The sequence below is a fragment of the Heteronotia binoei genome, chromosome 1 (genome assembly GCF_032191835.1).
Source record: "Heteronotia binoei isolate CCM8104 ecotype False Entrance Well chromosome 1, APGP_CSIRO_Hbin_v1, whole genome shotgun sequence".
Lineage (NCBI taxonomy): Eukaryota > Metazoa > Chordata > Lepidosauria > Squamata > Gekkonidae > Heteronotia > Heteronotia binoei.
This window is the reverse complement of record NC_083223.1, coordinates 196,922,485-196,946,401: the sequence shown is the minus strand read 5'-3', so window position 1 is coordinate 196,946,401 and position 23,917 is coordinate 196,922,485. Positions and strand designations below refer to the sequence as shown.

The 23,917-nt window shown below is 41.5% G+C and overlaps 1 protein-coding gene across 3 annotated transcripts in view; it reads right to left on the bottom strand.

The window, feature by feature from the left end:
- Positions 1-23,917, bottom strand: part of LOC132576790 (sushi domain-containing protein 4-like) — a 209,255-nt gene that overhangs the window by 60,993 nt on the left and 124,345 nt on the right. For all 3 annotated transcript variants that reach the window (XM_060246089.1, XM_060246091.1, XM_060246090.1), the window contains exon 3: positions 21,047-21,259. In XM_060246089.1, the coding sequence (XP_060102072.1) occupies positions 21,047-21,259 (213 nt within the window). The remainder of the gene's footprint in view (positions 1-21,046; positions 21,260-23,917) is intronic.

Sequence of the window (23,917 nt, the reverse complement as noted above, 5' to 3'; positions counted from 1 at the left end):
TCTGACTGTTTTGAAACTTGGTGTTTTGAGAAGCGGCACTGGATGCTATGCTGAACATTTGGTGCCTCTACCTCAAAACCAGCCCTCCCAGAGCCCCAGATACCCATGAATCAATTCTCCATTATATCCTATTTTTATTTTAATATTATCCTTTGTTATCTTAATTTTCTATGTGTATATCTTTCAAGTTGGAGACTTCAGGGCTGCCAGTTTGTTGGAACTTAATCTATTTGAAAGAGAAGTAGATGAGCAAGGCTGAAAAACAGGACTTAACTGACCACGTTTTGCAAGCCAGAACTAATTGGTGAATTGAACTCAGACTGCCTGTTGCTTTTTCTTTTTACTGCTACATGCATATTTTATCTCCATTGGTTTTGTTGCATTGTTCTGTATGATGGATGTGATGCATTGTATACTATATTTCAGTTGTTGTTGCTTGTCCTGAGCCCACTTGCAAGGAGGGTGGGATAATAATTATAAAGAAATGTCAAAAATCCTCTGTGTATGCAAGTGCTGATTTTATGGTTGATTTTACTATGGTTGATTTTATAAAATAATTTTAGAATTTCAAGCTTCAAAATGTCTTGTTTACAACATCCCTGTGTACAAATATGTCACCGCATCTTTTAGTCCTCTTCTTGAAGGTCAATTTCCAGGGGGGAGGGGGGTGCTGAGTAATTTTTTTTCTGAAAAGGGGGCATTAGGCCAAATAAGTTTGGGAACCTCTGGTCTAAACCAAGTCCTGTACTCTTATGCTGACTGTTTTGGTAGGGAAAGGCCATCTGCACTAAGTCTATCATTTTCTAGCATTTTCCCCTTCTAGGACCAGCAGTGAAAAAGAATCTGGCTAAGACTAAAATGCTCAGTTTTGATAGTGAAAAATCAACTGGTCAATAGCATTTCCCTGCCTTAGATTCACCCAGCTGCAAACTCACAACCAACATTCTCTTTTATGCATGATACATTTGATCAGATAAATAATTTATAAGCAACTTGAAAGGCTGTAGTCATACCCCCATTTCCTTCCAAACCTCAGCACTCCTAGTGTTTTCACTTTACATGAAGATTGGGATTCAAGACAGTTTGCATATTTATAGCCTTGTTTCTTCATAGCTGCCATTTGCAGTCTACTCCACATTACCATAGATCAGTTTGCTAATTCCTCTGTTTTTAACTTTCTTATGATTTACATTAGAGTCAATAATGCAAAAAGACATTTGAGGCTAAGAGCTCAAAACATACCCACATCTACATTTGTAATTAACATTACACAAGAATCCTTCCAATTTGCAGTACAATGAATAGTAGATTGGGAGGGGGGGGGGTTGGAATGTGATCCATATGCCAAAATGGCGGTGAAGATATTCACAAATGCCTAGCCATTCTAAAAATCATTAATGTTTCAATTGGGTAACCATGAAGGGAATTGATGGAGTCAAGAGAACAGTACCCTTCCACATGCACACAAATATCTCAATAACAATACAAGATCCAGAATACGTTACATGGTTATTTACATAAAGATTATAGTCTGCTTTTAATAAGGAACTTCTTTAAATCACAGAAGGCTTTCAAATAAAGATGTTATATGGTTATTTGTTGGTCCCCTCACAAACCGTTCCAGAAGATGATGTGGGATTATGGAGCCCAGGACTATTCCAGGGACTCCCAGTTCCCCTGAGTTCTTTTATTGGTTGGCTAGAGACTGGAAAGGGGCTGAATGTAGTAAAAAGAGAGATAATGGTTCTAAAACAAAACTAGTTTATCCCATTATAAATTTTTAGGACAGAAGTAATTTCATCATTTATAAATTTTTAAGACAGAAAACATAACATTTCACTATTCAGCATATCATCATAATTTCATATTAAATCAGGGCCTTTTTCCTGCCAGAGCGTACTGGAGCTCCACTCTGCTCGGGTTGGCCAGGGCTCCAACTGGCCCAATCTGGCATGTAGCTGTTCCAAGCTGCCTGCCTCCCCCCCTTCCCTGGTCTCCTCCGCTTGGTATATCTCCTTTCGGTATATGTGTCTCACACACTCCCATATGTGCAAAAGCATGCTGAGGTAACTGCACCACTTGATATTCCCCTCACACTGTCCATGAGCTGTAGCTGCTGCTGAAGCAACTGTGTGCTCAGCTTGCTCACAGCTGCTGCTGCCAAACCACCCTTGAGGCTGAATTCTTACACACTTGCACAGCTACACTCTTCCCTCACCCCGACTCAGCAAACGTGGCATGGGCCTGCCCCCTCCTGCACAGCAGCCACTGAGAGAAGCTCTGCATCTCAATTCGAACCATCCTGTGCTGATAACACCTCCCGTTCACCTCCAGAGCCAATTAGACACCAGACTCCCTGCTGATAGACATGCCTGTCTGGGAAGGAGGAAGCTGCAGAGTAGGACGGAGAGGAAAAAGAAGAGAGAGGAAAAGAAAGAATGTGCAGGGCTGCTTTCCTTGTAGGAAAGCAAATTCTTTTCATATTGAGGCAGCTTCCATGAGAGGAATGCCCCTGAGCAGGAAGGCAGTAGGGGAGACAAGGCAGAGCAGGGCCAGCCCTAGAGACTTTTGCGCCCTAGGCAAAACCAGGAAGAAAGCTCCAGCCTCCATGCCTCTTGGGAGAGTGTTTAAGAACTGTGTATGACATGGGATGTTCCTTCTGTTCTTTTTGTCCCTGGGACGGGGAGGGGCGTGGTGGTGGTTGTGCATCTACTGAGATTACTGAGCCCTAGCAACACTCAGTTTGCAAAAAAAGTGACTGTTTGGGTAGATGGGTGCTGAAGAGAGCATGTGCGTGGATGGCAGGAAATCTGTACCTTATAGCTTGTTTTCCCAAATCATGTATGTTGGTATCCTAATGAGTTATGTGGTAATTTTGAACAAGTCTTCTAGAAGCAGAATGAACTAGTATTTTTTTTTCTTTAAAAGAGACTGCTAAACCTGAAGGAGAGTGCATGATGGTGGCTTAGAGTGCTGCTGGACTCACCTACCTTATATAATTAAAGCATGCATCTATTGTGGTGGGGAATTATTTAAGATACAGATCTTTATAGATCACTTTCCCACATTGCTCAAAATGATTGTCTACAAGGACTTTGAATACTCCCTTGTGAGATTTAGCCATTTCTTAGAACACAAGTTTTAGTGGCACCTGAAACTTTTAGGAAAGATTTGTGAAGCATATATCAGAAATCAGAATCCTGCTTTGAGACTCTAAAGGTGGCAAATGCCTTGAGGTTGGGCAAATGGGACACTGGCAAACTCCCTTTTGACTTGTGTGGGATTTTATTGTGGCACAGGATTCAGATCAAAGAATGTTGTTCTTAAATAACATGTTTGTGTGCATATATAGGGAATAAGGCATTCCTTGGAGAGGGGGAATGCATTCCTGTAACTGGCTGCTAAAATGAAAACAATGGGCACTTTTGCATGTGCTAAATAATGTACTTTCAATCCACTTTCAGTGCACTTTCCAATTGGATTTTGCCAGTTCACACAGTAAAATCCAGTTGCAAAGTACATTGAAAGTCAATTGAAAGTGCATTATTTAGGGTGTATGGAAGCACCCAATAATGCACACAGCAGTTATGGAGGAAAATGTAACACTTCCTTTAAGGGGGGGGGCAGTGAATTCCACATGTTAATCACCCTTTGGGTGAAGAAGTACTTCCTTTTATCAGTTCTAACCCGACTGCTCAGCAATTTCATTGAATGCCCACGAGTTCTTGTATTGTGAGAAAGGGAGAAGAGTACTTTTTTCTCTACTTTCTCCATCCCATGCATTATCTTGTAAACCTCTATCATGTCACCCATGGCGTTGGCCTTTTTTATTGCAATTGCACATTGTCTTAACATTTTCAGTGAGTTATCTACCATGACACCAAGATCTCTCTCTTGGTCAGTCTCTGCCAGTTCACACCCCATCAACTTGTATTTGTAGCTGGGATTTTTGGCCCCAGTGTGCATTACTTTGCACTTGGCCACATTGAACCTCATCTGCCATGTTGACGCCCACTCACCCAGCCTCAACAGATCCCTTTGGAGTGCCTCACAATCCTCTCTGGTTCTTACCACCCTGAACAATTTAGTGTCATCTGCAAACCTAGCCACTTCACTGCTTACTCTCAACTCCAAATAATTTATGAACAAGTCTGCTCAAATTCATGTTTGTTACATCACTAACGCTGTCCAGCCATCTCATCTTTTGCCGTCCCCTTCTTCAGTTGCCTCCTGTCTTTCCCAGCATCAGGGTCTTCTCCAGTTAGTGCTCCCTTCTCATTTGGTGGCCAAAGTATTTGAGCTTCAGCTTCAGCATCTGACCTTCCAGGGAACAGTCAGGTTTGATTTCCCTTAGGACTGACTGACTGGATCTTCTTGCAGTCCAAGGAACTCTCAAGATTCTTCTCCAGCACCACAGCTCAAAAGCATCTATTCTGCGCTCGGCCTTCCTTATGGTCCAACTCTTACAGCCATACATTACTACTGGGAATACCATCGCTTTGACTATATGGACTTTTGTTGGACTTTTGTTGTCTCTACTTTTTATTATACTGCCTAGATTCGCCATAGTTGTCCTCCTAAGAAGCAAACATCTTTTAATTTCATGACTATAGTCACCATCTGCAGTGATCTTGGATCCCAGAAATGTGAAGTCTGTCACAACTTCCATGTCTTCCCCTTCTATTTGTTAAGGTGTGATGGAGCCGGATGCCATGACCTTAGTTTTTTTGATGTTGAGTTTCAAGCCTACTTTTGTGCACTCTTCTTTCACCCTCAACAAGAGGTTCTTTAGGTCCTCCTCACTTTCTGCCATTAGAGTGGTATCATCTGCATATCTGAGGTTGCTGATGTTTTTCCCAGTGATCTTAATTCCGGCTTGTGCTTCATTCAAGCCAGCATTCCGCATGATGTATTCTGTATATAAATTAAATAAGCAGGGTGACAATATACATCCTTGTCGAACCCCCCTTCCTATTCTAAACCAATTCCTATTCTGACCATTGCTTCTTGACCCTTATATAGGTTTCTCAGGAGACATGTGAGGTGGGCTGGTACTCCCATCTCTTTAAGAACTTGTCACAGTTTGTTGTGATCCACACAATCAAAGGCTTTAGTGTAGTCAATGAAGCAGAAAAAGACTTTTCCTGATACTCCTGTGCTTTCTCCGTAATCCAGTGAATGTTGGCAATTTGATCTCTAGTTCTTCTACCTCTCCAAAATCCAACTTGAACCTCTGGTAGTTCCCGATCTATGTACTGCTGAAGCCTAGCTTGTAGGATCTTTAACATGACCTTGCTGGCATGTGAAATGAGTGCAATGGTGAGATAGTTTGAACATTCCTTGGCATTACCCTTCTTTGATATTGGAATATAAACTGATGTTTTCCAATCCTGTGGCCATTGTTGCATTTTCCAAATTTGTTGACATAATGTGTGCATCACTTTAACAGCATCATCTTTTAGGACTTTGAATAGCTCAACTGGGATACCATCCTCTCCGCTCACTTTGTTGTTAGTAATGCTTTCTAAGGCCCATTTGACTTCACAATCCAGAATGTCTGGTTCGAGGTCAGCGATTTCACTGTCATGGTTGTCAAGGACATTGAGATCCCTCTTGTATAATTCTTCTGTGTATTCTTGCCACCTCTTCCTGATCTCTTCTGCTTCTGTTAGGTCCCTACTGTTTTTGTCCTTTATCATGGCCATCTTTGCACAAAACGTTCCCCTGATGTCCCCAATTTTCTTGAATAGATCTCTTGTCCTTCCAATTCTATTATTTTCCTCTATAGCTTTGCATTGTTCCTTTAGGAAGGCCTCCTTATCTCTTCTTGCTGTTCTCTGGAAATCTGCATTGTTGGGTGAATCTTTCCTTTTCACCTTTGCCTTTCGCTTTCCTTATTTCCTCAGCTATTTGTAAAGCCTCATCAGACAGCCACTTTGTTTTCTTGCATTTATTTTTCTTTGGGATGGTGCTGATTGCTGCCTTCTGTACAATGTCACGACCCTCTGTCCATAGTTCTTCAGGCACTCTATCAACTCTAGCTCCTTAAACCTATTCTTCACCTCCACTTTATATTCATGTGATCAAGGTCAAACCTGAATCGCCTAATGGTTTCCCCAGTTTTCTTTCATTTAAGCCTGAATTTTGCAATGAGTAGCTCATGATCTGAGCCACAGTCAGCTCCAGGTCTTTTTTTTTTTTGCTTACTGTAAGGAGATTCTCCATCTCTGACTGTAGCGTATATAATCAGTCTGATTTCTGTGTTGCCCATCAGGTGATGTCCATGTGTAGAGTCGCCTTTTAGGTTGTTGGAAGAGGGTATTTGCTATGACCAGCTTGTTCTCTTGACAAAACTCTATTAGCCTTTGCCTGGCTTCATTTTGTTCTCCAAGGCCAAACTTGTCAGTTGTTCTGGTTACCTTTTGACTTCCTACTTTGGCATTCCAGTCCCCTATGATGAGGACATTTTTTGTGTGTGTTAATTCTAGAAGGTGTTGTAGATCTTCATAGAAATGGTCCACTTCTACCTCTTCTGTGTCAGTGGTTGGGGCATTGACTTGGATTACTGTGATATTGAATGGTTTGCCTAAGATATGGACCAAGATCATTCTGTCATTTTTGAGATTGTATCCCATTACTGCCTTTTTCACTCTCTTGTTAACTATAAAGACCACACCATTTCTTCTAAGGGACTCTTGCCCACAATAATAGATGTAGTGATTCTCTGAGTTCAATTCACCCATTCCTGTCCATTTTAGTTCACTGATTCCCGAGATGTTGATGCTCAGTCTTGCCATCTCTTGTTTGACCACATCCAGCTTAGCTTGATTCATAGATCTTACATTCCACGTTCCGATATAGTATTGTTCTTTGCAGCATAGGACTGTTCTTTCACCATCAGACACATCCACAGCTGAGCGCCCTTTCGGCTTTGGCCCAATCACTTCATTCTTTCTGTGGTTACTTGTATCTGCCCTCTGCTCTTCCCCAGTAGCATATTGGGCACCTTCCGACCTAAGGGGCTCATCTTCCAGTGCCATATCTTTTAGTCTTTTGTTACTGTCCATATCTTGGCAAGGATACTGGAATGGTTTGCCATTTCCTTCTTCAGTGGATCGCATTTTGTCTGGGCTCCCAGCTGTGGTCTGTCCATCTTGGGTGGCCCTGCATGGCATAGCCCACAGCCTCACTGAACCACGCAAGCCCTCTCACCATGTCAAGGCAGCAATCCATGAGGGGCCCACAGGACATACATTTTTTAAATAGAGCTTTGAGGACCAATGTTCCCTTTAAGCTACAGAACCTTATGAGCAAAAATTCTACTTTGTGAGCTACAGCTATTAAAGTTGTGAGCTACTGGAATTAAAGTTGTGAGCTATTGGCATTAAAGTTGTGAGCTACTGTATAAATTATTGTGCTCTGGGGCTGTTTTTTCTGAGCTAAGGTAAAAATATGTGAGCTGGAGGCTAAAAATCTGTGAGCTAGTTCATGCTAACGCAGCTTAGAGGGAACACTGTTGGGGACTATATTTGGAGGTTATTTGCTCTCTTCCTTTTAAATGGCTATAATTCCTAAAAAAATTACCAGGCTAAAAGGAAACAGTCTTATTTTCCTCAGATGGACTGGAAAAAATGAAGTTCAGATTTAAAAATAACTCCTCAGAGGGAGAATAAACAACTTTAAATTTCCCCCAGAGAAGGAGCTTTGGAGAAAGATGATCTCTCTCAGCAGTGACAAAGAGAAGATGAAGAAGATGAAGATATTGGATTTATATCCCGCCCTCTACTCTGAAGAGTCTCAGAGCGGCTCACAATCTCCTTTACCTTCCTCCCCCACAACGGACACACTGTGAGGTGGGTTGGGCTGGAGAGGGCTCTCACAGCAGCTGCCCTTTCAAGGACAACCTCTGCCAGAGCTATGGCTGACCCAAGGCCATGCTAGCAGGTGCAAGTGGAGGAGTGGGGAATCAAACCTGGTTCTACCCAGATAAGAGTCCGCACACTTAGCCACTACTCCAAACTGGCTCTCCAAAGAGATAACTGGAGAGTGTCCCCTTCCTCTGCCTTTTCATACTGAAAAGGTGGAAAAGATAAAGGAGATCCCCCTTGCTTTCTAGGAGCTTAAAAAACCTCCAAGCAGTTGGTCTGCGCAAACACAGATACCATGTGAGATTGCACAGGTACCATGACAATAAACCCACATCCATATCCAGTATTGCACGACCTACTTCACATCTTCATGGATATGTTAGGCTTTGTAAGGAGAGAGCAACAACAAAGGATTAAAGAAGAGGTTTCACACACATAGGAAGATATGGAATTTCATGCAAAAAGAAACATATTGCGAACAGCCAAAACAGGAAACAGGATGGAAAGCATGATAAGAATAAGCACAAAAACAGATGAAGCAAAATGGAAAATACTATTCCCCCCCCACTTCCTCCAGCCTCATTTTCAGGCACAAAACAGATTTCCTGGTCTCCAGACTGACTTATGTGGACTGACACAGCATGCAAAATACTGCATTGACTTTGGACCTGCTGTTGTCTTGGATTCTTGCTGTTCTACAAATAGACACTGAGAACTGATATGAAATACGAGATTTGCATTTTCAAACACAGGAAACATTGATCTAGTTACAATGATCTATTTCAATTACTTCATTCTCATTTTTCTCAGAATATAGATGGAGATTGAACCATTTTAATTGTATGGCTTCTAGCCAAATACTCTGTTGCTCTCTGAGCTATTACTGTGACTGACATATTATAAGCCCCATTTCCAAACTTCAGTCAGTGCAGCCATATGAATATTGATTTATACAAGAAATTCTGCTGAACCTCTTGACCTCCCTATCTACTGGTTTAAAAAATGATTCTTAAAATCCTAAACAAAATAAATATCTTTTAAATGAACCAAAATATCTCAAAATAGACACAACAAGGTACATCCTACTTCTGTCCTCCCTTCTCACTGAGCAAATCTGGAAGCCTTCTTTCGGTCAAATGAGCCTTCAATTTAATTGGCTCTTCCTCCAATACAAGCGCCATGTAAACTGAAGGAAGGCTAGGTCCACAGCAATATGTATAAAAGTCTCCTTATTCACAGACATAAGTCACAAGATCAGACAAATTTTTGACACCAAAGCTTTCATTATCTATCAACCTAACATTAATGGTGTTAATAACACAATGTAAACCTTTTCCTTATAATAACAGAAAAAGTGTTTAAACAATTTATAGGGGTCATGTCAGTTTAGTAGATAATCCACATAGTTCAACATACCAGAAAATATTGGGAATTATCATGACCAAATTGGAATCCATTATCAACTTGTTTGCAGTAATTAAATTAATCATTCTGATTGATCATCAGGACTTCTGCATCTTCTCCTTTCTGCTGCAGCCTGCAAAGCGCATGGGGAATGGGGGGGGGGGACTCTGAGGAGTGGTGTGAAGGGGGACTTGGAGGACTGTCATAATGAGGGGTGATCAGTATTGCCCCTTCTTTTGTATGCTGGAATCTTGAGGTCCAACCATTTAGCTGTCAGTCTTTCCATAAAATATTTTCAAATATTTTCTGTGAAATTTTCCGTGAAATATCCCGCAAAATATTTTCAGTTAGTCTTTCTGTGAAATATTTTCCAATAAATACCTTTTATTATGAACTGATTTTCAATCCCGCAAAATATTTTCAGTTAGTCTTTCTGTGAAATATTTTCCAATAAATACCTTATCGGTATTTTGGGGGTTTTATTCAGCTGAACACATATTAGATAATCTGATTTGGCTACTAAAATAGCTGTGTCTGAATAAAAGCTGAACTGAACTCAGTGCAAAGGAAACTTTTTAAAAAAATAAGCAATTCTCTGGTTCCCTGAATTTCTGACTTTCTTTTCAAAAAAACCTCTCTAGCCCATTCCATTGTGGAGATCTTCAGGGGAAAAGCATACCTGCTGCAACAGAAAGGGCTAGAGACTTCCTTTTGAAAAAGGCTGTCATAATGGTATAACAACATTAAGTGTCAGATTTTTATTTTTAATGGAAACAAACCCAGTTACCTAGGTGCAGGGATAGTCACTGCTACAGAACTGGGGCACGGAAACAGGGGAATCTTCCATGTGGAAGCCCTTTTGTCTCTGTATACCTGCAGCTGCACCAGCTGCACCAGCAACATGGAAATTACAACATGGAAATTAGCATGACAGTGTTTTATTATGAACTGATTTTCAATTCTGAAGCTGATGGGAATTTATGAAAGCACAGAGTATAATTTTATTTCTACACACACACAGTTGTTTAATAAGGTTGTGCATACCAAAATTCCTGAGCTGAAAATATACATGAAAATTGCTGGTTTTGATTGTTACTGTGATTTTTCCAGAACTGTTACACAAATCCAGGCATTACAAACCTAACCCCAACACCAGAAGAATCCATGTAGTTTTTTGTGCACACATCTTGTTTTTCTTTGATCTCTAAATTTCCTGGGCAAGATTGGGGAAGGTAGTTCCCTGCTGGTGTAAGCCAAGAGCAGGGCCTGGCAGAGCTACAAGTCTTGCTGGCTCTTTCTCTTTACCTCCCTCCTTGTGGGGGCAGGGATCTTTTTCTTTTACAAGTAGGATGGCTGGGGGCACCCTGTTGGGGAACATAGGAGGAGGAGATCGGGTTTATACCCTGCCCTTTACTCAGAGTCTCAGAGCAGTTTATAATCTCCATTCTCTTCCTCTCCCTGCAACAGACACCCTGTGAGGTAGGTAGGGCTCAGCTCTTTCAAGGACTGCTTTTGAGAGAGCAGCTCTTTCAAGAACTGTGACTGACCCAAGGTCACTCAGCAGGTGCATGTGGGGAGTGAGGAATCAAACCCAGTTCTCCCAGATTAGAGTCTGCACATTCAGGGGTCGTTTTGTAGAAAAATAGGTGGTGGAACTCATTAGCATAACTCATTAACATATGCTGCCCCACCAGCCAAAAGCAACCCAATGCAAGAAAGGAGAACCCCGAGCGAGCGAGGCCTGCTTGGGCTGGCTAGAGATCCAGCCAGCCCAAACAGGCCTCACTCTCCTGGGCCACCCCACTCCAGTCCAAAGGCCAGCAAGCCACACGCCACCCAAAATCACATAAGAAGTGGAGAAAGGGTAGTGTGGGCTTCTCCAGGGGTTAATGAGGGTTGCTGGGGGCATGGCAAAGCCCCTGGTGGCTGGCTGCCTGTTCTCCTAATCCAGGGATTGTTATGCAGCTACACCTACTATTCAATGGACAAGGTAGGTGGGGAGGAAGAGGGGGAACCGTCAGAAATGTTCAGGAACTGTGCTCTTTTGAGCTCCTGCTGAATCTGAGGCCTGTGTGCACTTAACCACTACATCAAAATGGCTCTCCCTTGATCCAATTTGCTTTTAGTTGACAGGTGGCACTAGCTTCCATGCAGTGCTGTTATTTCCTGGAAAAATAGCTACTCCAGCCTTTCTGAAAAAGTTCACACAGGAAATAATGGTTGAGCTGTAGTTATTTCTAGCTTCTTCTTCCCTCTCTTCTTTTGCCTTATATAAATGGGATGGCTGGGAGCACCTTGTTCTGGGCCCACCCATTGGTCCAATTCACTCAAAACTTTTTTGGGGGAAGTTGTTTTGTGAAAAATTGCTGTTATTTTCTTTATAAACAGCTGCCCCAGATCCTCAAATTGGTTTCCCCTTGAAAATAACAGTCATGAAAATCCAGAATACCCCCCCCCCACACACAAATCAATTTGAAACTCAAACCAGTAATGTCCTATTCTATCAAAAATCAGCAATCATGGTAACACATCCCCCCATGGTAACACATTCCCTTATAATTCACTCTGATATTGTTCCAGTTAAGTGAAGTAAAAAACCAAGCACTCTTCATTTTAAGTGCAATGACAATAATCTAGTTATGAAAGTTAATAGTTTTGAACATTCTTAGGCTTGTCATTTATTTAAGTAATGATGTTTTTTGAATTGTGCTACCACTACTGAAAGGGGAAAAAACCTTGAAAACTACCCTTTATTACAAATGCTGATTGTAGAACATTTAAAATGATTTTGGAGACACATGTGGTGAGATAATTCTTAAAGAAGGACCACAGTTTTATTGATTACATGTGACTGAAACAACTGGAAGGATACTCTCTCTTTTTTTTGTAGAGGTTGAATAGATTTTCACATTGGATATTTTATCTCCAAAATGTTTAAATTCAAAATTGGATTTGGATAATTGTGGTTAAATTCTTCAGAAAGAAAAGAGGACTTATCTTTTATTGGTCTTTGTTCTGCAACACAGAAGAGATAATCTTGTATAAAATACTAAGATATTGGATTTATATCCTGCGCTATACTCTGAATCTCAGAGTCTCAGAGCAGTCACAATCTCCTTTACCTCTCCCCCCTCCTGCACACACAACAGACATCCTGTAAGGTAGGTGGGGCTGAGAGAGCTCTTACAGCAGCTGCCCTTTCAAAGACAATTCTTACAAGAACTATGGCTGACCCAAGGCCATTCCAGCAGCTGCAAGTGGAGGAATGGGGAATCAAACCCAGTTGTCCCAGATAAGAATCTGCACACTTAACCACTACGCTAAACTGACTCTAGTGAGTTTAATGAGTTCCTTGTAAATATATCTCCTTATTATAGAGAAGAGTTTCTGTACCTAAGGAGACAGAAATGAATTTTATGAAATGAAAACTATCTTCCATCAGTTACTGTCTCATTAAAGCACTAGATTTCCAGGCAATGACAAACAGAAAGTAACTTTTTTGACTGGCTGTAGTTAGTATATCGATATATCATGCCTCTATAGATAAATCCAGAGATTGGAGCAGACAAGACAGATCTTTCCACAAAGCAGATTAAAAAAAAAAAGATTTGCAGAAAAATCTGACTTTTTAAAAACAAAAAATGGGGGCTAGCCCTTCTAAAATAATAGCAGTAGTGATAGGCAACCCCAACAATATTGCCAGCCTTCAAATCTTGGTTTTTGTCTGTAAAAACCAGGATTATATTGCCCCTCCCCCAGGTGTGGCAGAAGCTATGACTAAATGCCACAGATGCCCAGCTTGGTACTGCACAACTTTTCCCAGGGAGTGGCTGCAGGGCCCTGCAAAGGGAGATAGCCTCAGACTGAGGCAGGGAGTCCTGCGGCCCCTTTCCCTACCTGGCAGCCAGGCAGAGAAAATGCGGCGTCACTCTGAAGCTGCCTCACCTGCAAAGGGAGGCAGCCTCAGAGCAAGGCAGGCAGTCACATGGCCCTTTCCCCCCACGCAGCAGCTGGGTGGAGGAAGGAGGAGGCACGGAGTCGCTCAGACCCCCCCTCCCATGGGGGGCGCAGCCATGTGAGTGGGCTGGGGCAGCAAAAATCCCAGTGCTGCCCCTGAGTGGCTGCCAGGGGAAAGGTGAAAGTCAATGTGGTGTAGTGGTCACTGTGTCAGACTAGGATCTGAGAGACTGAAAAGTAGTGGGTAAAATGCTATGATGATTCCAGCATAGCTCTTTTGTTAGCAAAAAGCCAACTGAAAACACATGCAGCTAGCTGCAACTATATACACAGAAACCCCACCCAAAACACACCTCCAACAATAAACAACCTAATAGAAAAACAGGCACTCAGAACCCTCATTTGCATGGGCTTCATTCAAATAGATATTATCTAATTGGCTGGCTCAGCAAGGGCGGCCACTCTGAGTTGTAGCTGCAAGGAGCCTCTCAAACAATGGGCTTCATTCAAATGGATATTACTTGATTGGCTAGCTCAGCAAGGGCAGCTAATCTCAATGCAGCTGAAAGGGAGCCTCTCCAACAAAGGGTCTTTGTTTGAAGCTCCCAGTACACTACAGAGACCCAGCTTCAAATCCCCACTCTGACACAGAATACTGTTAGGTGACCTTGAGCCAATCACTCTTTCTGAGCCTATTCTCCCACAAAAAGTAGTTGAGAGGATAAATGTAGGAGAGGAGAATGATGTAAGCACTTTCAGTTCCAAAGGTGGAGTATAAATGAAGTAAATAAATAATGCAGCTGAAGACTGGAGCGGGGAATAAAAGAAAGGTTGGTGAGTGGGAAGGATAGAAGCAGTGAAAGGGAAAAGGATATGTAGAATTCCAGGAGGAGAAACAGAAGAAATAGTGTGGGAAAAGAAATACAGTAGAAAATTAAGTAACCCCACAAGTCTTTGCAGGTTCACTGATGATTTTGTTCTATATGTTGTCTTTGATGTGGATTATATAGTTGCTGAGTGCCTTTTTATTTATAAAGAATGGGTATTTTCAACTTTTATATAAAACAAAAGAAGCAATATCCCAAATTAATTATTTGTTTGCATACTACTACCACTACTACTACTACTACTAATAATAATAATAATTCATTCTTTTATAGTAACACTAGGAATAAGGCCTATTGTGGAGAAAAATACAATAGGCTCTAGAAAGAGGCTCTGGGCAAGTGCCCTCCACCCTTGTTGTTAATCGGCCAATCACTGATAGAGTGCACATCACAACCAATGGGAACACTGGATTTGGCCAATTCCATTAGGGAATTATCATCTATGATGATTCCAAAAGCCAAGTGCATGATTCATCAGGAAGACTGAGTCTAACGCTCTTCTTTTTATTATGACTGCATAGTATCTGAATATCTCTCAGTTACTGGACTATATTAAGAGCAGGCATTCAACTACTTTCACCCCTTCAACAACCTGACAATGAGCCAATCTACGCAAGAAATTCATTTTCTGACACTACTGTACAAATACATGATGGAAGCAAAGAACCACCTTATAATAATAATAATAATAATAATAATAATAATAATAATAATAATAATAAATTTTTATTTATACCCCGCCCTCCCCGCCGAAGCAGGCATATACCAGAAACCTACTGACCGACAAACATATCTATATGCCTCCAGCTATCATCCAAAACATACCAAACAATCTATTGCAAGGGTGTCAAACATCCATCCCGTGGGCCAGAACTGGCCCGCTGAGGGCTTTGATCATGCCCACAGGTCTCTGTTCTCCCATATCCTCCCCCTCCCATTCTTACCCGTTGAAGCTCTGAGGCTGAGTCTCTTTCAGTTCTTTCAGTTTCAGCCTGGGAGCTTCAAAGGCTCTTTGAAGCACCCTTTGAAGCTTTGAGGCTGAGCCTCAGTTCCCCGGCTCTTCCTACCTTTCTTTGCTGGCTGCTGCAAGGAAAACGTGGGGTGGTTTTTAAGATCCATTCCATGTTTTTCTTGCAGCTTTGTCTGTGCTCGGCAATGGTTCCAAATGGAGTGGAGATGGTTACATTTTCAGCATTCCTATAGCCAGATGAAACTTATGCTTCCTGGAGTTGTGTCCTTGCAAACAAAGGGTTCATGCTTTCAGTCAGCTTATCTCTGCTGAATGGGGAATAATCTGAGTAGACTGGGAGGTAGGGGAAAGTTTACAATGCCATTTAATTGTTTCCACAGAGTCAGAGCCTTGTGCTTTTTCTTGATGTTTTATTTTAAAAACTGCACTGCCAAATCCCACTATTCTCCGATTTTTCCAACTTAAACTATTGGAAGAATTTTAAGCATGCTTATATTTTAAGTTAAAAAATAGTATCTTTGTGTTTGTCTGTGTCCATTATAAAGTTTATATCTCCACTACCTGGCATATTTTTTGACAGCCATGGCCCGGCCCCACAAAACCCCATTTGTGTCAGATCCGGCCCTCCTAACAAATGACTTTGACACCCCTGATCTATTGTATAAAGCCAGGCTCTATGCTACAACCACATCTACTCCAATCCTACAGAAAGAGATTCTCACCTGAGGGATCTACAACAACAAAAATTGGAAATAAAATATTCACTTGAAGTCAAGAAAAAGTTGGAGGAAACGAAACTACGTCCAACAGACCCTTATATTTTCTCCCAAGCCTCTTTAGGTCTTTACGCTTTCTGCAGCTAAATGCCCCATTATCTATCAGACTTAACCATTCCAAGTCATCGCAGGGCATTTATGTTGGCTAGACTAAATGTGTTTCCCTCCAAAGTTTTACAAGGGAGATATCATCGAGTCCCTTTAGGCGACAGACTCTGTTCCTGTGGAGCGAATATTCCCAACTCAATTCAGCATATATTGCTTGACTGTTCCTTTTATCATAATCTCCATAAAGATTTATTTTGCAAGCTTTCTTTCTCCCCAGATTTGTCTATTCTGCCACCCTGTTTAACATGTAGAATTCACTGCCACAGGAGGTGGTGGCAGCTACAAGCATAGCCAGCTTCAAGAGGGGGTTAGATAAAAATATGGAACAGAGGTCCATCAGTGGCTATTAGCCACAGTGTGTGTGTGTGTATTTGGCCAATGTGTGACACAGAGTGTTGGACTGGATGGGCCATTGGCCTGATCCAACATGGCTTCTCTTATGTTCTTATGTTATTATTTATTGAACGATTCTGAGGGGAAGGTTAGTGAGGCTGTGGCAAAATTTTTGGCTGACATCCTTAAATTTAAACCTGACCATGTATGAATGCATCTGTAAGCTCGGTTTCATTTTGATTTTATCTCCAATGTTTAAATTTTTACATTCTGTGTATTTTTATTTGCAGCTGTTATGCCATTAAAGTTTTGGTATGGTATGGTCAAGAAACAGATTAACAAAGCCAGATGATACATAGGGAAAACCTGTTACAAGACAGGCCCCGAAGAGACAATAACGGAACACCACTAGTAGACACATACAGCTCAAAACAGTTCAACACAACATCAGTGACTTACAACCTCCACTGGATAATGACAGTTCTCTTTCACAAGTATCTGCATTCATATGTCAGGAGGAACCACAGTTCATTTCAAACCATAAATCCTTCATGCCACAAGAGAACATCATAGGAATGAGAAGCAAGCATAGCAACAAGTCATGTTCATATACATGTCAGATTAACTGAAGTTGAATTCAGCCAACAACCACCTGTCTCTTAACTCTGTGTTTTGTCCTAATGACTGAGGAAGATGTATCCATGAACATACATGCACTTGGTCTTATGGAAGATCCTGAAAGGAGAGTCTACCTGCTAAATGCTGGGAACTTTGGTACTGGGGGGCAAATCTTTTCTTGCCCTAATTTTAAACAACTCCTCACCCACAATAATACAGCATCTTACTGGAACATGAACACTGGCACTAAAGCTTACAATAAACCCAGATGCCAACTTTGCTGCCAGACACATCCAGACAACACAATCGCTGGACCTAACAACATCACCTACACCATCTCAGGCTCATTCACTTGCTCATCTTCTGACATTGTATATGTTATTAAATGCCAACAATGCCCTCCAGTTCTCTACATAGGGCAGGGGTATCAAACTCATTTGTTATGAGGGCTGGATCTGACATAAATGAGACCTTGTTGGGCCAGGCTGTGTTTGTCATAAAATGTAGTGCCAGGTAACAGAGATATCAGGGCTTGGTGGGGTTTTTTGCAGAAAAAGCTCAGCATGAACTCATTTATATATTAGGCCACCATCATCATTGTTTCACAAGGGCTTTTTTTCCGCAGAAAAAGCCCAACAAGAACTCATCTGCATATGAGGCCATACCCCCAATGCCAACCCAACCAGAACTGTGTTCCTGTGCATTCCTGCTCAAAAAACACCCTGAGAGACATAAACTTTAAAAAGGGCATAGATAAACACAATTATCTGAAAACACGCTTAAAACAGTAGCACTTGTTTCTTTGTATCTCCCCCATGCAATCAAAGAGACTGGGCAAAGGAAGCTCTTGCTGTTTCCTTCCTTCCCCAGAAGACCTGAAGGAAGAGGAGCCTCAGACAATAGAAGGAAGAAAGGCTTAGCTCAGTAGCTCAGCAATGTGATTGAGAGAGCCTGGCAAAGCAAGCTCTCCCTTCCCCATTCCTTTCCAAGGGAGGAGCCTCAGCTAATGGGGAAAATAGCCTTTGCTCTGTAGCTCCTGTGTGATTGAGCAAGCCTGGCAAAGCAAGCTGTGATGCAGAAGGAAGTAAAAGAGAGGGGAAAAGAAGCAGACGACAGCCAGTTGCTTGGGGACCTGATCAGAGTCCTCTGGGGGCCTAATTTGGCTCCCGGGCCGCATGTTTGACATCCCTGACATACAGGTCAAATTTTACGCCAAAGGATAAATGGACACAGATCTGACATCAAGAATCACAAAACTGAGAAACCTGTAGAAGAATACTTTCAACCTTTTAGGACATTCAATGGGGGACATTCAAAGCAGCTGTTTTATTGAAAAGGAACTTTGGAAACAGACTCAAATGTGAGACTGCTGAGTTACAAGTTATTACAACATTCAGGACAATGAAACCCCCAGGGCTTAACAGACACATATGCTAACATCATTCTGCTTGTATATTTTTTTATTATGCTGTATGCTAATTTGGTTCTATTCACAGGTCTTACCAATTGCCTTCATCCACTCTTAGTTATATTTACTGCACATCTTTATATTTATGCATCTTGAGTCTAATTGGCTCTTCCTGGAAACATCCTCCTCACCTGCTGCCTATATGTAAAAGCTGGTGACTTCTGTTTCAATGTATCTGAAGAAGTGCATATGCACATAAAAGCTTACACTCAGAAAAAAAAAACTTTGTTGGTCTTAAAGGTGTCACTGCACTCAAACTTTGCTTTGCTGCTTCAGACCAACATGGATTGTATTAAGTATTAAAACTGTTTGGATATATCTTCCAGATTTTTTCATTAAATATTGTTTTCAAAACGTTACTTTAGAATTTCCAGACATTCTATTACGGTACTGTCGTTTCAGAAATTACTTCTGTTCAATTTGTAATGATGGCTCAGAAATATCATTTGAAAGACAACCAAAATATTTATTTACACATATGGAACCCCAGGTGCCTTCTACATAGAACATCTTCCCCTCTTGATTGACCCAAGTTCCTTTTAAGCCTCCACGTGACACTATGCTGATTCCAAGCATTCAGGGCTTTCCCCTCTAAACCAAAGCAAAACACAAACAAAATGCAGGAGAAATGGTGGGGCAGCTACTGGCAAGAATCCATGTGGATGCTCAGTTTGCAGCCAATCCACAGAACTAATGCCTGAGTTTCATTTCTCTCTCTGCCTTTCAGCCCTTCAAAGGCTTTTTTTATTTATAAGACATAATTGCTGAGCCATGGGGTGGGGGGCAAGAGTCCCAACAAGTAATCACTCATGTGCCATGCAAAAAAGGTGAAGAGGTCAGGGTGGTAACAGTAGAGAATGGCATGAGGACAGGGTGTGCACATGCCATCCCCATGCACCGCCACCAAATTTCTTTTGCTTCCACAGGGGGGCACTAATTTTCCTGCCCCTGTATGGAAGCTGCCAAAGAAAAAGTTTGCCTTGAACTTCTTTGCAAAACTGCTGCATGATTCATCATTGTCTTGCATGATTATATGAATGTAAGAGTAAATGTCACTACTGATAGCCTGTCATTCAATTTTTAACCATCAGCATTGAAAAACTCTTTGAAAAGATATTTTATTGCCTTGTTCAGTGAAGATGACATAAGAAATAACTCTACTCTTCCTAAGAAACATGTTTGTTGCAACTGTAGCATAAGGAAGATTTGGCCATAAATTTTGACGGCACCTGAGGAATCAGGGGGAAAAACAGGTTCAATTTCCCTTCCCACAATTATGAAGGGCCATGTATAATTTGGCACAATCCCATTCCAACAGCCTGTCCAATACTATTAAAGTTTATATGAAAGCAATTCTCCCAACAAAATGTACCTGAACATCTTTGAATGCATGTGCATGCATTCATACACATCCTAAATACAGTTTGCACTTTCATGTGTAATCAAAGAACAATGCTGAATAAACATGAAGTGAAACAACAAAGACTTGTAATTTGAGAGCACTTTGTTTACTAAATTATGAAAGCTTTCTGGACACAGATTTACCTAAAACCAATGTAAATAATTTATCCATCTCTAACCTTTCTTCTATTAAACATCCCAGAAAAACACACACACACACACACACACACACACACTAGAAACCTAAACTAATTACATAGGAAACAAGTTGTTTTAAGCGAATGAATGTTTTTCTAATGAAGAGTTCTAGACATCGCTACCTTTATCTTTTGTTTGCCATTTTTAAATCCTCAATTAATATTGTACACCATTTGCCCTGACTTAGATAGCCCAGGGAAACCTGATATCAGATCTTGGAAACTAAGCAGCACTGACCCTGGCAAGTACTTGGATGGGAGATGTCCAAGGAATACCAGGGACAGGAGACAGGGTCAGGCAATAGCGAGCCTCCTCTCCGAACATCCAGACCCCACTAGGGTTGCTGCACAGTTTTAATCTAAAGATTTGGTTTTAAGTATGATATTTCTGAATGTAAATTTTTATATTGTGATTTTATATTGTAGTGACCAATGGCCACATACAATAAAACCATTCATTCACCAGGGTTGCCAGAAGTAAACCATGACTTGCAGGCATGCAGATACACAAACCCTGCCCCCCCCATATACATACATACATACATAGAGGGAGAGAAAAATTCCAGATAAAAACTGATTTAACTCATTCTACTTGTCAAATAAAACAGAGCACTACAGTTCTATAAAGAATAGTTGACATAGCATAATCAAATACAGTCTATATCAAAACTGTCTGAGAATAGTTGCTGATCTGCATGAGAATCCTTGAAAAAAATTTGTGACAACCTCCTTCACCCTCCACCCTGCATAAAATATATATTAAATTGACAGGCAGACAATGCTTTTTAGAAGCACTGTATAACTTCAGCAAGGCCTTGCAAACAGTGCTTGGGGACCAAAAACCAGTATGTAACTAGTCAAAAATTTTAAAATTTATTGCTAACATTCAGCCATCTTTCCTGTTCCTGCCCATAAGATACAATTTTATGCATGTATTAACATGCACACACTCTCCCTCTATTGAAAATACTAACACAGATGAGCATATAAACGGGAAACATACTCATGATACAAGTCTGCGGCTATTGCACAGAAAGTTTATCAATAAAATTAACTTACCTTCTTCTAGGCACACAGGTTTATCACTTGGCTTCCAGCTCAGAGAGCCATTAGAATGTCTCACACAAAGTTTTTTAGGTGGACCCTTAAGCCTGTATCCTTCTTGGCAATGGAACCGGACTACTGAACTTTCAAAGAAAACACCTGCACCATACACCTTATATCCATGTTCTGGAAATCCAGGATCAGCACAAGCATGGAGGACATCAAAACCTACAATGAAGACATTTAAAAATATATGTTTATTCACATGAATCAGAACAAATTAAAGTGTTATGTTGGTTTCAGAAAAGGAAACACAACACGAACAAGTTTAGGTCACATTTTCTCGGACAATGAACATACTCATGATAAGATTCCCATGAAGGCTAAAACAGATGTGATGCTGGGCATTCAATATCAAACAATAGCAAAAATACTTTAAAACATTGAATTAATTTATATTATTTTAATTGTCTGTGAGCCACCTTGAGCACTTTTGGTGGAAAGAGTGGATTAGAAATGATTAAAATGAATGTCTGGAGCTTTCAGGCTTTTAAAACATAAGTAATAGATGAGTGGAAACTCAGTGCAGAATGGCACCGCAGAGTAGACTTTGTGTCTAGCACCATTCCCTCCAGTGTGAAACAGGCAGCCATATGCTCTGCTACAGCAAACCTATATATGCACTTTGTATGTTGCCTGTATGTTTGATCCTAAAGGGCAAGTAGCAGCTCCTGTTTCAGGGCTAGTTCAGCAACGAATACTTCCCTCCACCTCTTTGCCACAAACTCTGTGTGCACACACAATCTCTGCTTTTGAGCTCTAGAGGAAGAGTTCTTACTGTTACAAACCAACGGCACCTTAGGTAGAAGGCCAGGACACATTTTAGAGGATGGCAAATTCCACAAATTTGGTATCCTGGAGGGTAAATGAAAATAAATTAAAGAAATAAAGGAAAATACCCATGCATAACATGCTTCCCATCTGATCCTCTGCTAGCAGAGACAGAGTGGGTAATGGTGCCTTCAAAATGAGATTTTTTAGAGCACCTGATCCTAATTAACAAGAGATTTTATAATTACAATCAGGTGGTCTTCATAATAAGGAAAAAGATTGTATTATACTGCATGCTATGCTTGGTTTCTTCATGTGATTCTTCTCATCTTTGTGAGCCAACACTATTTTGGTGAGAAAGATCTTATGCATTTACCAAAATGATTATGTTTACTACAGTGTTTTGGACAAGAGCTTTTCCCAGATTCTGTTTGGCTCCTGAGGAATGTACAATTGTCAAACAAATTAATTTACAGTATATATGGGTTTTTTGTGACTTCCAAGATTGGGCTGCATGTGCATTGCTATAGAAGAAGAAGATGATGATGATATTGGATTTATATCCCGCTCTCCACTCCGAAGAGTCTCAGAGCGGCTCACAATCTCCTTTACCTTCCCCCCCCCCACAACAGACACCCTGTGAGGTGGGTGGGGCTGAGAGGGCTCTCACAGCAGCTGCCCTTTCAAGGACAGCTCTGCCAGAGCTATGGCTGACCAAAGGCCATTCCAGCAGGTGCAAGTGGAGGAGTGGAGAATCAAACCCGGTTCTCCCAGATAAGAGTTGACACACTTAACCACTACACCAAACTGGCTCTCCTATAGGTTGCTCTAGGTAGGACACATGGCAACAACATACAATGTACTGTGTACACCCACACCTTATTTATATCCCCCTTTTGTCTCTTGTGGAGACCAAAATGTTGTGGGAACAGTTAGGTCTTTTGTGCACCACACCCAAGGAAAAACACCTGGCTGTAAAGGCGCCATGATAAGCTGTATATAGTTTACTTTCTTCTTCCGCAATTATTAGCCATGCACAAAAGACAGGGTCAAAGTATGCCTGCATAAGGATATGGTGAACAATTGGCGTCGGTAATAGGTAGAATGTGAACCTTCCGCATCGGCCAGGATAGGCTGGAAGGACAGAGAGGGGTGTAGTGTCGCAAGCCTTAAATTGAGCTTAAACTTCAGAGACCGCACCCTGGGTGCCTTCTCTCCATGCCTGCAGACATGTATTCCGAATAAAACTTGCTTGCTGCTGACCTCTGTGTCTTGGCATTTTCTTGGTGAGATGAAAATGATCCATAACAACTTGGTGTCAGAAGTGGGATAGTGTTCTTTTAGACGGGGGGGGGGTCCCACTGAGGATCTGCGGCTTTGCCCTTCATTGACCCACTGGTGGGAGAATGTGAGTTCTTTTGCTTGAGGAGGGCCCCTGGTACCCCCCATTGGAACCAGCCTCGGCGATTTGCTTGCCTTCCTTGCCATGGGGTCAAGAACCCATATTGCGGCAGCAGCAACCAAGTTGCTGGGGAGGAATTGAGGAGAGGCCTCGACAGATTCCTGGTAAGTACTTTTGGTGAAACTAGAACACCATAGGTATACAATGGGTAACAAGGCTTCAAAGACGTTAGGGAAAAAGGGTCTTGTGGGGGACGCCCCGTCTGGACGGAAACAGATAGAGATTCCTAAGAATAGTCCCTTGGGACAAATCTGTACCCAATGGGAAATCACTGGAGGGGCCAGTGGACTGTCGAAAGAGGAAATGGTTCATCTTTCTACCCAGGGTTGGCCAAATCTTCCGTTAATTTCAGGACATAGGTGGCCAAGAAGATAGATGGGTTAACAAACAAGACGGTTTTAGAATTAGTAAATGAGGCCCAGAAAGAGATGGTGAGAAGGGAAGAGGAAAAAGAGAAGAAAAAAGTTAGCCTTATGGTACAGACTGTGAAAGAAGTGGTAGGAGCTGAAGGAAAAAGGCATGGTAGGAACAAGGGAAGGAGAGACGGGTATAAGGGAAGGGGAACAGGCAGAGAGATCAGATTTGGAGAAAAC